The following is a 13015-nucleotide window of genomic DNA, read 5'->3' on the forward strand; positions in this document are numbered from 1 at the left end:
GTGGGAAGAACTATCAGAGTTCTGACGTTTGTTGGGTTGGGGTGGGCCTTTCCTGGCTCCGACGCGTGGTCCGGAGAAGGGAAGTCAAAATCAGATGGGCTTTCTCTTTTGAAGGAATTCTGGTATCTAGGGACGGTCGGGCCTGAGAGTACGGGTCTCGGGCCTTCCCCCGTCCGTTGTTTCCATTCCCCCCCCCACCGCCGCGCCGAGGGTTCCGGCGAGGGAGGTCGAACAACACCGCCTCGCTCTTGGCGGGCAGACCAGACGCCGTCTGCGCCCCCCCCGTTGTTGCTCGGAGGCTCGCCAGGTGGTTGTCTTGGCGTTTGGGGAAGACGAGTTTTGGGCATTGTTTTGTCGGGCTCGAGATCATTTACTCTTCGTGCCTCAGTCAAGATGATCTTGGCGTTAGGGAAACTTGGGGCGAGTGGTTTTCTTGGGGGATGTTCAGCCACGGACACTGCCCTCCATCGAGCTGGGTGTGCCAAGACGTGCTGTTTTGCGCATTTGCGGGCGTGGTCGCATCTCATGACGAGGCATATCTTTTCTCTTCAGAGGAAACGGTGTTTCGATTACAATGCCGCTGCGACATCAAGTCCACCAGACCCGTCCGTGGCGGTGTGGATATTCAAAACTAAGTGGTAAGTTCGCCGAGACCTATCGAGAAGAGAGGTAGGTAGGGCAGAGAACCGTGGCCAACTCATCGCCTCGCCTCGCCTCCTCCTCCCCTTCTTCTTCCTTATGGTAAGATACACCGCCTCTTTCCATCGCCCAGCTCTCCATCGACCACATGGCGGGGGCCACCACGCACGGCAAGAGTGTTCCGGCAGCCTGGTAGACGGGGGTGGGGGGGGGCGGACTAAGTCGTAGACTACACTAACCGCCGTGCTAGCTGGGCGAGATCGCGTGTCGATGCCAACACATGCCCACACATCCTCCGTTAAGATGGTGATCGGGATCTGGCGAGAGAGGTAGGTCACTTGGACACCAAGCGCGTGTGTCCAGAGTGAAGGGGGAAGTGTGGCGTAGGCGTCGAGCTTGCTCTTCCGCCCAAAACCACGCATCGCAAGCTTCGTTATTCGCGCGCTACTACCGCGATGCTAGAACCGTCCGCTGCTTGATTATCAAGGCTTGAATGGGTGCCCGTCTTCTAGACTAATCTAGCCGCCCCCAGGAAGAATGAAGGGGGGATGGATCGTGTCCATGTGTGTGTGTGTGCGCCGGACGAAGTAGCTCGTTAAGCCGCCGCCTGATTCTCCCCAGGACTTAAGAGGAGAGAACACACACAGCCACGGGTTGAGACAAAGACGCTGAATGTCTCCGGATCCGGAGCCGGGTTGTCCGGAGGCGGGGACTGTAGAACACACTCGATTTTCTAGAATATTGGACTCGAGGGAGGTCTAGGCCCCTTGTCATGCGGAAGGGTCCGAGACACCGGTTGCGGCGGCGGCGCAGCAGGGTCGCGAAGACACGCTCTCGCCTTTCCGTTGCCCGTTTCGAGCATCTCCCTCGGCCCCGCCGGCTGCGAGATTCTTCGTCCGGCCGAAGGTGGGGACCGAACGGGAGCGAGGAGACCCACCATCGGCTCCGGCCTCTCAGCCGCCTCGCCCCCGTTTGGATGGGTCGGTCCGGTGGCGGCCAGGCACTTGGTCCCGGGAATCGCCGACTTTGTCTGTTTTGCTCCGAGCACTCTTTCCTTATTCACTCGTTCTTGACAATACAGGGAATCCAAACAGTAAGTGCGTACGTAGGTCATGTGTGCGCGAAATCTACCGCTGTGTCTACTTTTTCGAAAAACCACTTCCTGCTACGTGAATGACCGAGGGGGGATGGTGAAAAGGGTTTGGGGACTTTGTTTCTTGTCATTGACTAGGCAGGTAGGTAGGTCTCACGGCGACCAACCGTGATATGTCATCTCGAGAATCTTTCGTAGAATCGATACACGCGACCTAATTGAAGTCACACAGCATATTCTTCTGCCCTCCCATGAAATGCCTGGCTTCGCTACTCCTTGAGATCACCAGCGGCTCGGTTGGTTGGTGAGGTCGGCCCTTCGAAGACATTGTCGAGAGTTGAACCTTCGTCCTAGTCGGGTATAATACGTCGTTTTAGTTGTTGAGATTTCTAGTCGTCGAGATGAGGAAGGACGAGGACTACACAGAACACCGCCGGGAGAAGGCGTGACCTAGACACGTCGAGAGGTCCCTGGTATTAGCAGCTCCGAGCATGATGTTTCCGAGACATGTTACGATAGTCGAGTTCCTTACTTCAACATGGATCGGCTCATCACAAGTCTGCAAAGTCTCGAGCACACGAAGATGAACTTGAATAGAAAGCCCAAAGGCTCTGTATATGCGCGCCAAATCTTCACTACCTTTGCTCCAATATACATGGCTGCAACTAATAACTCAAAGCACAGGTCCGACAGGCCTCGAAGCGCGAGACGCGGAGACACCACAAAAGAGACCTTCGTAGGCCGTCTTTTCCTCTTCAACACCCCCCTTCAAGATAATACATACGCAGAGACGACTCTCTTCTCTTCTCTGCTCGTGAATCTCGTGCCGGCCCTTTCATTTTCCCATAAAAGACACCCAGAAGGAAAACATTGAACAAAGCAAATAAACGCCTCGAGGGGCACGTCTTTGAATACCAGTGCGAGAATCGAAAAAATATGATCCCTCCCCAAGACATAATCTTCCCCTTTGAATTGGAAGAATTTCCGTAAGCCGGTAGCGCCGCCCACCTCGTACCCGCCAGCCGCGTGTAAAGCGAGAATCGTCCATCGAGTAAATGGAAATCGTAATAGTCGGTTTCGATCGTTGTTGGCGGTAGTTACAAAGACATTACATCCCTGACCCAATCCCTCCCTGCCGGTATTTTTCCTCTGATCCTGGTGTAAGGCGAGCGGTAAAGAGCAACAATCAACGTGAAACAGACTGCTCCGAGCCAATGCAAACGTAGTCGAAATCGAGTCGACGAAGGCGCGGGGCCGGATCCCGCTGGTAAATAGTGGCCATGGAGCCGGCTGGCTGCCCGCTCCTTGGCTGAAGAATTGAACGTGGTATCTGAGTACTTAGGAGTGGAACAGGTCCCAGGCCCTCTCGCATATCCGCAGGAACTCTTCCCGCTTTTGCCTCTGGGTCTCCGGGCTGTCGCGGCCGGCGCCGAACGGGCCTCTCCTCTGGGCGGCGGGGCCGTGGCCAAGGGGAGGGCTGCCGTCCTCATACTCGGCGCGTGTGCGACGGCGGCTTGCGCTGCGGCTGGGATCCGCGGCCCGGCTGCCGGGAGCGGGAGATGGCGGGGTAGGAGGCTGGTGGGCGCCGCCGTAATGGACGATCTTGGGGAGAAGCTCAGGTCGGCCTCCCGTCATCTCGTGTTGTGCCTCCTCGGCGGACTTGTACTCTCTTGGCCTTCCGGAAGTCGGCGGGTGCTGCATTTGCTGGGGAGGGTGGCCAGGGGAAGCCATCGGAGCCGCGCGCGCGCTCGGTTGAGGGTAGAGGGAGTTGGGAGCGTTCTCGGGGTGGCCGGAAACCTGGCCGAACACATCGCTAATCGGAGGCAGACGGTTCTGGGTCTGGTTCGCGGGAACGTGGTGAATGTGGGAGGTGTTGGAGAGGGTGTTGGGCTGGTTGGCGATGTGGCGAGTCAGAGGAGCAGGGTGCTGGCGACCGGTGAAAGAGTGACCCAGGGGCGCTGACTGGATGACGCGCTCGTTGGCAAACTGCTCCGCGGAAGGCGGCAGAATGGAGAGTTGAGCCTTGTTCCTGCGCGACAGCCCAGGAGTCTTGGCAGCGAACTGAGAGACGGGGTCCTTGCCGGCAGTGTCCGGGCCGTCGCCCTTGGCCGACTGCTGCATCCTCTGCTCGATGATCATACGCTGCTGGTCCCTGACGCTCATGCTTCGCTGGAGCTGCTCCTTCATGATGGGGTCCTGAGTGACAAAGCCGGGCGAAAGGCAGGCCAGGCCGACCTCCTGGATACCCAGGTTGTCTCTAGCAGTCATGGGTCTCGCAGTCTGAGGGGCGTTGGAGCCCGGGTGCGCGCCCTTGGACAGGTCCAGCTTGCGAGGCCTGTGTCGGGTGTTGGGCAGATCCGGCGAATGAGGCTCTTTCTTAACGACAATCTTCGGGGGGCCGCCGGCTCGAGAACTGGGAAGGAGAATGTTAGCTCATGGTAGATGTGCGAATTGCCAGGACGGCGACTTACGCGCTGGAAGGAGAGGATTTGGGAGCCTGGGCGGCGCCCCTAGGGCTTCCACTGCCAGAACGGTGCGCGGTCGCGTTGGGGGTGCCCGTGGGGGCGAGAGTCCTTTGCGCGGCAGGGGAGGAAACGGCATGCTGAGCAGAGGGGGCGGGGGCGAGGTCTGAAGAGAACGACGGTCTGTCGTGAGGGGCCGGAGAGGGAGCCATTGCAACTGCTGTGCTCATAGTTGCTGTGTCGTGTGGAAGGTGGTGAATAGGAGGAAAATAAGTTCGAGGCGGGATACTACTGCACCCGTGTCACCGTTTGCCGTTGAAAACGCAAAGGTGCCTCGTTTCGTCGAATGTGGCCGAGAAAAAGCGACGATCGGCTTTCTCGTATTCGAGTCGTAGCAAGAGAGTCGCCAACGTATAGAATGAGTGGGAATTCTAATTGGCAATGTCGTCAAACGGCGGGCGATTGAGATGCGCGATTCTCCCTTGCTCGATGCTCCAGTTTAAATGGGTCAAAGTTCAGGAAGTGTCGCGGTGACGATTTCTGACTGGGGATGCGGATGCGCGACGAATGGTGTCGAGGGTTCTGCCAAGACTTAATAGACGAGGACGATGGCGATGGCGAGGACGAAGACGAGATCCAAAGAGACTCGATCTAGCGTTTGTTTGTCGGGCTGGCCTTGGACTGGAGGAGGGGGCGCCTTTGTCCCTTTTTCTTTTCCCTTCTTTGCGCGGTTGTGGTCGCTGCAATTGAACTGAACCCAAGCTCAAAGCCCCAAAAGCCTGCGCTTTGAGACTCGACGAAAATGGCCGAGAGCGGGCTGGGGGTAAAGGAGTTAGGGCGAAAAGTGTGGGTGCACCGGCGACGGTTGTGGTGTCGCTGCTGCTCGCCGTGAAATGTCGAAGCGCAGGCGCCTGGTTGGTCTGCTGATATCGTTCGTGGAACAAGCCGACAATTTGCAAAGCGGCCGAGGAGAGAGTGAGAGAGAGAGAGGATACAAAAGTGTCGCAGCTGCTGCTACCACTGCTGCTTGAGTTCGAGTCGGAGTCGGTGACTGGAATGTTCAGTGCCGATGGTTGCCAAAATTAGGTGTGGCTCGAGAAGATGGGCCGGTATGAATTGACTGATTGACAGAGACGATGGGGTCGAAAAAGTCGGCTCTTGTGTCAGGTGGTGTCAAGAATAAGGGAGCGCGCTTCAGGCTCGAATTCTTGCTCGTTTTTGGTATATGGGTTTTTGGAGAAGAGGCGATGATCAATCGAATTTGTCGGGAGTATACAATCCGTATTAATTAGAGCGGCGCGCGAAAGATGTTGGAAGTTTATCTCTGGCTGGGCCTTTCTTTTCCGTCGAGAGTATTCGTAAAGATTCAAATTTTAGTGAGAGAGGAGAGAAGTTGTCTTGTTTGGAACAAAAAAGCGAGAGACTTGGCCTGCGACGTCGGGTAGAAAAAGGTCAGGCGCGGGAGGTTTTGTGAGATACCAGGAAGGGGGGGTAGAGAGAAGAAGGGTTGAAGAAGGTTGAAAGGAAGCGCTGGACGAGACGAGGGTCACAGGCAAAAGTCGAGCAAGATGAGGGGAGGGGGGTGTTTAAAGGTGAAAAAGGGACTGGGGGGAATCAAAAAGAAGGTGGAGGGGAAGGAGTTTTGGGGAAGAATTGTGCCTTAGAATGCGGTGACAATCCAGTGAGTGACAAGTGACTCTGAGGTGTCGACTGTCGAGACTGAGAGAGAGGCTGCGACACGATGGACGAGGGGACGAGGGGACAGCAGCTGGGATGACCACTGACCAGGGCCCTAGATTTTAGGACTGGGACTGGGACTGGGACTGGGACGTCGGACGGGCATGGATTGACATGGATAGACATGAACATGGGGAGATAGTGGGAAGGGGGTGGGTGTGAGGTGTGAGAGACTGAGAGGGGAGGGGCAATTGTGTTGTTTTATTTTCTTATGAAAGGGGGACACGGGAGTGACACAATTATGGCCCAGCCGGCACACCTGGCCCTTTTTTGCCTGCTTCCTCCTACTGACCGTCCACTGTACCGTAAGTCTGCTGCTTTTCACCAGACGACATGGAAGAGAGACAGAAGGCCAGAGGAGAAGGGCCTTCCCGGTAAGGAAGCTGCAGCAAGATACGATTGACTGGCTGATATGAGGAAGGTCGGGAGCATACTACGTATGGATGGAGGGGAGGGGTGAACCAAAGAAGGAAAGGGGTGCACTTTACCACCACTTTACCATCACCAACACCACCATCGCAGCGCAGACTGCATCGCAGAGCAGCATCAGCGTTGAGAATCCAGCACTCAGCGTCGAGCATTCCCATATGGCGAGTCCTTCCTTTCAGCCATACACAAACAGTCCAAGTCTAGACCACGCAGCAGTCTCCAGCCTGTTGGCCACTCTCTGGTCACTGACTTCCGTTCCTCGACAGATGGTCTTCCATTTCTCTCATTGGTCGTTGAATAAGTTTGACGGATGCGTCCTCAAAAGCTGTCTTCTCCTCCCCGAACGAATTCCTCCACCTCGTGAAGCACCATCGCGTGTCAGACGCAACAGAACAGAGTGGCAGCCGTCGGGTCGGACGCCCCAGCTCACAGTTGGTTGGTTCGCAGCGTGTAGCAACAGTGGAGGTGCTACGGCGATAGTGTGCCTCATCCTCGCCTGTCAGTCTGAGGACGGGAGAATCAGAAGGAGAACATCAACCACCGCCAGGGGTACTCTGAGGTCGCGATGAGCGGGGGCGCCGCTTAACCTCCGTAGGCTGTTTTACATTGATGTAACTGCTAGAGTGTTCGCAACTTGGCAGACCCCGGTACGAATGCCTTGCTAATGCTGCTTCGAGTAGCGGCCGTCTCCTCGGATCGCCGGGCCCCTGTCTCTGTCTCCGTCCGTCTCTGTCCTGTCTCTGCCTGTGTCTCCGACTCCCACACAGCCCACACTTCCGTTTCGGGAAGACCAACGACGGGATGACAGCAGTTGCGTTCTGGCTGGCACTGGGACGTGCTCCAGGGGGCTCCAAAATGGCTCCAGCTTGGTGGGATATCAACTCCTAATAACAGACATGATGGACGATATCTCACTCTGAAGCAAGCTTCAACTCCAGCAAAATACTCTGTCGCATTACAATCCTGACGCTGTTTCTCATGCACAACAGGAGAATAGGCGGCCTGCTCTCCTCAGGCTAAAGCAAGGCACCTTTGCAAGTTGGTCCTCGGCCGACCTCGTGCCTGTGCCTGTGCCTGCGCCTGACTGCCTTCATTTGCAGCATTGGTGCCCAGTACCTGCGAAGGTACTGCTAATTGGAAGGCTCTTGCTTTCTGCGGGAGGTGCAGCCAAAAGCACGCTATTGTTTCTGATTGGGTTCGATGACCCCCATGCGAGAGATACCTCACATAGTACCACGCACACGCAGTCCATAGTAAGGTACCTATGCACACACGAGCCACCACCCTCTCCCTCACCCTCCTTTTCCCATCAGATTGTCAGGATTGACACAGATTGACACCATGGATTGGGCCTCGACATTCGACAACACCGGACGACAATTCTCCTTGACCGAGACATGAGAAACCTGACCGCCAATTCTCTGACTCTCACCAACATAGCAACCAACACGCACGCCATCCTTGTCCGTCCCGTGATTACCGCACTCTATCAAAGACAAGACTTATAGACAAGCACTACGAGTCTTCCTCGAATGTCAACTTTAGATGCCCACCACTATATCGAGCAAGGGATTGCCGAGCACGCAACCCAACGCAACACGCCTCTTGATCTGATTAAGGTATACGGATAACGGCGAGAAAAGACCAGACGGAAACACCAAGGCGGGGCTCATACATTGTTAACTCTTTCTCCTACAACCCAATCCCTCCTTTTCCTCACCTCATCGCGCTTGCCGTTGGATGACAGACGACTGCAGCTTCTGCAACTCGGCAATATCACGAGACGTGGCTTGGCTCTGCTTCGTCGTCGTCTTCTCCGTCCGAGTTGCGCTTCACTATCCAGGCAGCAAACCCTCGCCACAGAATAGTTCGCATCGTCTACACCAGAAAAACGACGACGACGACGACGACAACGACTTACGCACTCAATTCACCACTATCCCATCTCTGCGACCCTCACTGACGTACCTTACGTACTGCACACGCACTTGCGCTACGTAGCTCCCCTCAGCTCAACTGACTTCTCACTAGGCCCTGGACAGTTGCTGGGATTGACGCCCTCACTCACCTCGACTTCACCTTGTTCGCGAGAATCCCTTGCCCTTCAACTGCATGTCCGGGAATGCCCTGCCAGTGGGGCAACCAAAACCGGGACTCGGTTGTTTCAACCGCAGCAGCACGACGACGTGGAAACGTCCAGTGCCTTCACCGTCGTCCCATGCGACACTCCAAGGAGAGTTGAGATGGTGGTTTGTCTCGCCCAACAAGCTACGGGCTAAACTTTCGACGGCCCAAAAAACGGAGGAAGCTCCATGAGGCGCCCGTCGGCCACTATATCGTCGTCATGCCGCTGTCGCCGAGTTCAATGGACTGGATGATATCGGGAGCTCTCAACCTGTCACCACACCCTTGAACAGCACAGCCATACTGCCACACGGGACGGGATACCCGAGTGGCCTGTGCCTGTGTATGTGGCAGTGGCAGTACTTCACGGCCCAGCGCGTCTAACATCTAACGGCTGGTGCTACGTCTGCGCCTGCGCTTGGTTCATGTGCCTGAGCAGTTACGAAGAATGGTTCCCCTAACTCCTAATAGTCGGTGTTGTATTAATAATTCGCTCCGCTCATCTTCACCGCGCGCCGGTGCCGCGAGTGGCCTACGGACCACATCAGACCAACTCGACGCTACCATGCAACTTGCGCAGCTCAGTCCGGGCGTCAAGCCGGTTTCTTCTCTCCTATCCGGCAGATTTACGATCCAATGCGGCCCCCAAGAGAAAAGTCAACGTCGTTGGGGGCGACGGCGGCGAGGTCGAACGATGGCAATACTCTGTTGCGATTGGTGGCTCTTCACCAAAGAGTCTAGCCTCCGTTACGGCTGGAATCTGGATTGCGGACACCACCTTACACTCACACTCACACGGCAAAGCCTGTGCGAATTTCGCAGATGCCAACACCAACAAATTATCTTGGCTCACCGTCGGAAACACGATCCGAATACTCAAGCAAAGACAGCAGAACCACAATTGGAGGGGCTCGCGATCACCGATAAACGACTCTCATATGGTTCTCTGTTTCCTTGAATCCTTACGCCCCATGAGTTCAAGCCAAAAACGACCAAATCGATCCATCGCCGGCCGGACGACAGAGCCTTCAATTTCCCTCGACAGGTTCGGAAAATATTTTGGCCAAACTTCAAACGAGACTCTCACCGGCGAAATATAGTGGCTCTCCACCTTTCCTCCTCCTCCACGCCAACCTACCCCCTGATCACACATCTGACGGACCCAACAACTCCACATGGATGAATCTGCACAAGATAGATTGCCCAATCGGCCAATGGCCTCCGGCTGCGACTTGGTTCGTCTCTACAAGCCGTATCGCGGCTCAACGCACAAGTCTACGAAGCGTCAGCTCCCGTTCTCGACTCTGAATACTTCTCGCTGCCGCGCTGTCTGCTCAGCTCGTCCGAGGTCGATCAGAGACACGAATCACACTACCACTACCACTACCGCCATCGTATTTGACATGGCTTGCTCGGTGCTGTCTTACCTCCCGCTTGGGTTACCAACCAGGACAGCCATCGCGGACGATCAGTAGCCACTCGTAGGGCAACTGGTCACTGCTGACACTGAAACCATTCCCTCATTCGATTGACCTGACCCGAGCCTCCTGAAGGCTAGTGTAAGACGGACGAAATTAGTGCTGGCCTGTTCACCTGTCGCTGACATTCTTTCTCCGCACTCCAGTGTCTTGTCCTGTTGCTCTGCGCAAGCAAGAACCAGACAGGCTCAGGTACGGATACAGGGCGAAGAGCAACAGGGGGCCTGAAGACGCCATCCACGACAAGAGACGTCCCTGAAGATCCCGGCCATATCCCACGACCGTTAAGCCGCAACCCCATGTCCCACCAGCTTGTCCCTCAATTAAGAGGCTGAGTTGAAGTGTGGCACTCACTCTCGAACGAACCAGCACCGGCAACAGAGGGCAGCATGAATTTGCTGAGTGAATCCAGAGAAAATACGAGTCGGAGAGTTGCAACCTTCTCCACGCTGTCGTCGTCACCGGCGCCAGAGCCACCTCCTGCACCCATCGTCGACTGTCAAATTTCCCTTCATCCAATGCGTCCATGCTGGACCGTTACTCATACAAGTATGAAAGAGCCAGCTGCTATGGCATGGCCGAACATTCATCTATTCATTGGCTTTTAGATGCTCCAGTGCAGCAGCAGCAATCACAACCCGCAACTTCACCCCTCGGGCTGCTCGATCGACACCCCCATTCCCCGAATTCCCCACCACGGTTCCAGGTTCGTCGTTGACGTTACATCCCCTAAAAATTCTCTTCATCCTTTTCGGGACGACAGCCTTCCCCCCTTGTTGCGGGTTTTCTGGGTGCGGAACGCTACAAACCTGGCCTTGTCCTGCCTTACAGGTTCAACTCCAGAGGCACGGAGCTACCAAACCCTGCGCTGACGGCTTACAATGCACATGTTGCACTCGCTGCACCTGCACAGACGGTTTAACCCAAGGTTCTGAGAAGTCCATCAGCAAATGTCGTTCCTCGGTTCGCACTCGCCGTCCCATCTCTTCCAACAAGAGCCCACAGACGATGCCTGTTTGGCTTGTTCCTCGATCAGCTGCAAACCATCCTTCTGTTGCGACTGGATCTCAGTCACCTCACGAGTCCAGGGTCTCGGTACGTAGAAGCACCCCGGGCCAACCAAAACCAACCCACCGACTGAGCTTCGGTTTGAGGACGAGGGAAACGAACCAATCAGATGCTCCAAAACGTTTCGACTTGAAACAAGATGGGCGCTCGGGGGCCAATCAGACCCTGTTTTCGACGTGACAGCGCAAGACGATCACGAAGAGAGAGGTGTGAACATTTCCAAGTAAACTTGCGTCGCTGAAAAAGAAGGGCCATTGGATCCAGACGTTGGGAGATCCGAACGCACCTCGTCTGACGTGGAGGGGACAATCCGGGACAGTCGGGCGGTCTATCTGTCTCTCCTCTGTCTCCTGCAACGGAGCCCGGGTGACTTGATGGCATCCTTCGGCCGCGCTTCGGTTTTCTTGATCTTGATTTGAGATGCACACCGTTGTTTGTTTTGTTTCCTCTCTGGTGAGGGGGATCGGTTAGCGAAGGAGGGGGGGCCGCCCGGTTCCGGTCTGTGATGAGGTGTATGATGTGCGGTATGATGCGTGTTATCCCATCTCTTCGCTTCCGCGCTTAAGCCCGGCAACGTCAAAACCCACGAGGTTGAGAGATGGTCCGTGGCCGCTCACTATGCCCTGCCGATTGAGACTGAGAGCTTTGTCTCACCGAACCGGTGGCCCGTAACCTGGCTGTCGGGAGACGGATCCGGAGGGGTTGGGGGACGGGGCCTGGCCTTGTTTTTCTTCCTCTTCAGACTTCTTCACGGCTGTCGTCGATTCCGGCCGAGGTGAAGCGTGATGTTTTGTTTCTGATATCCTCGCTTGGTCACAGGTTTGAGGCATTTGGCGTCCCCTCGACCCCGTACCGCAGAGCCAGACGAGACGAGGTCTTACAAACCCGCCTTCTCGAACTCGAGGGGGCGCTCTGGCTGCCTTGACGTTTGGCGAGGACAATGGTGACTCAACTCAAGTCCATGGTATGCTTGTCTCTGTTCCTTTGACGTCCTTCCACATGTCAATCCGAGGCATCGACAGCTGCAGTCACACGCCTTCTCCGCTCCAAGGGAGCTGCAGGTGCGATAGGTTACCAACGAATGCAAGGTGATAGAACTTTTCCATGGCGTGTGTGTGTGTCTGTCTGTCCCCGCCGTTCCGTCATTGGCACTTCACTTGGGGGATGGGGAGGGAACAAAGAAGAAGCAACACCCGCGCTCGCGCTATTGTTCTCGAAAAAAAAACGTTATTGCTTGCCAACCGTCCACTCACGTTCGTCCGCGCGTATGTTGGTGCCGCTGATGCGATGCTGCAGATTGCGACGCTGCTGGCTGGCTGTTGGGGTTGCGTTGCGTCTTTGTTTGTTGGCTTGATGTACGAAGTACGTCTTCTGTGCTGACATGCTGCTGCCGCCTGTCGCGACTGCATGCTTGGGTTTTTTGCCGCGCGCCACACGCAGCTTCTATCGATTTCCTCTTCCGGGTGAGAATGTTGAGGGTAGGTACGTGACGTATGGTTTGTTGGAATGGAGATTTGGTGACCTCGGCAGTTGTCATGCTGCAGACAATCTCTCCGGCGGTTGGTTTCTCGATGAGAAAACACCCGAGTCTGTCGTTGTATCTTGATCTGCCGAGAAATGCACGACGCTCGGCGGGTGCTGCTTTCTCTTGTAACCGCCCCGTGGCGCGATAATTAACGCTCAATGCTGGTCTGCCAGGTTGGTGGTGGTGATGGGCGCTTGAGGAACGCTTGGGATGATTATGTAATTCAGAAACAAGTAGCCAGCTGGCACCAGATGGTGGGTGGGATGTGCGCCGGCAGTCCAAGCGCTGCCCGCCAGCCTTGAGCTTATCAAATCGGCGTTATCAGAAAATTTCGAGATTGGATGCAAGTCACGAAGTACCCAAATTGCGACGACCAAGCCAGCAGCAGCAGCGGACCAAGTAACAAATTTTCAAAAGAAAATATTGCTCTGAGTCGCTCTTGACGACCCACAGGAAACTA

At 55.6% G+C, this 13015-nt stretch overlaps 1 protein-coding gene across 1 annotated transcript; it reads right to left on the reverse strand.

Annotated features, from left to right (window-relative positions):
• Positions 1-3070: 3070 nt before the first annotated feature.
• On the reverse strand, positions 3071-4424 carry CkaCkLH20_06870 (uncharacterized protein; the record flags this gene model as incomplete). The annotated part of the gene is made up of 2 exons (XM_038889587.1): positions 3071-4145; positions 4204-4424. The coding sequence occupies 2 exons, from the start codon at positions 4422-4424 to the stop codon at positions 3071-3073; spliced, it is 1296 nt and encodes a 431-aa protein (XP_038744950.1).
• Positions 4425-13015: the final 8591 nt, after the last annotated feature.

Source organism: Colletotrichum karsti (genome assembly GCF_011947395.1).
Source record: "Colletotrichum karsti strain CkLH20 chromosome Unknown Scaffold21, whole genome shotgun sequence".
Taxonomy (NCBI): domain Eukaryota; kingdom Fungi; phylum Ascomycota; class Sordariomycetes; order Glomerellales; family Glomerellaceae; genus Colletotrichum; species Colletotrichum karsti.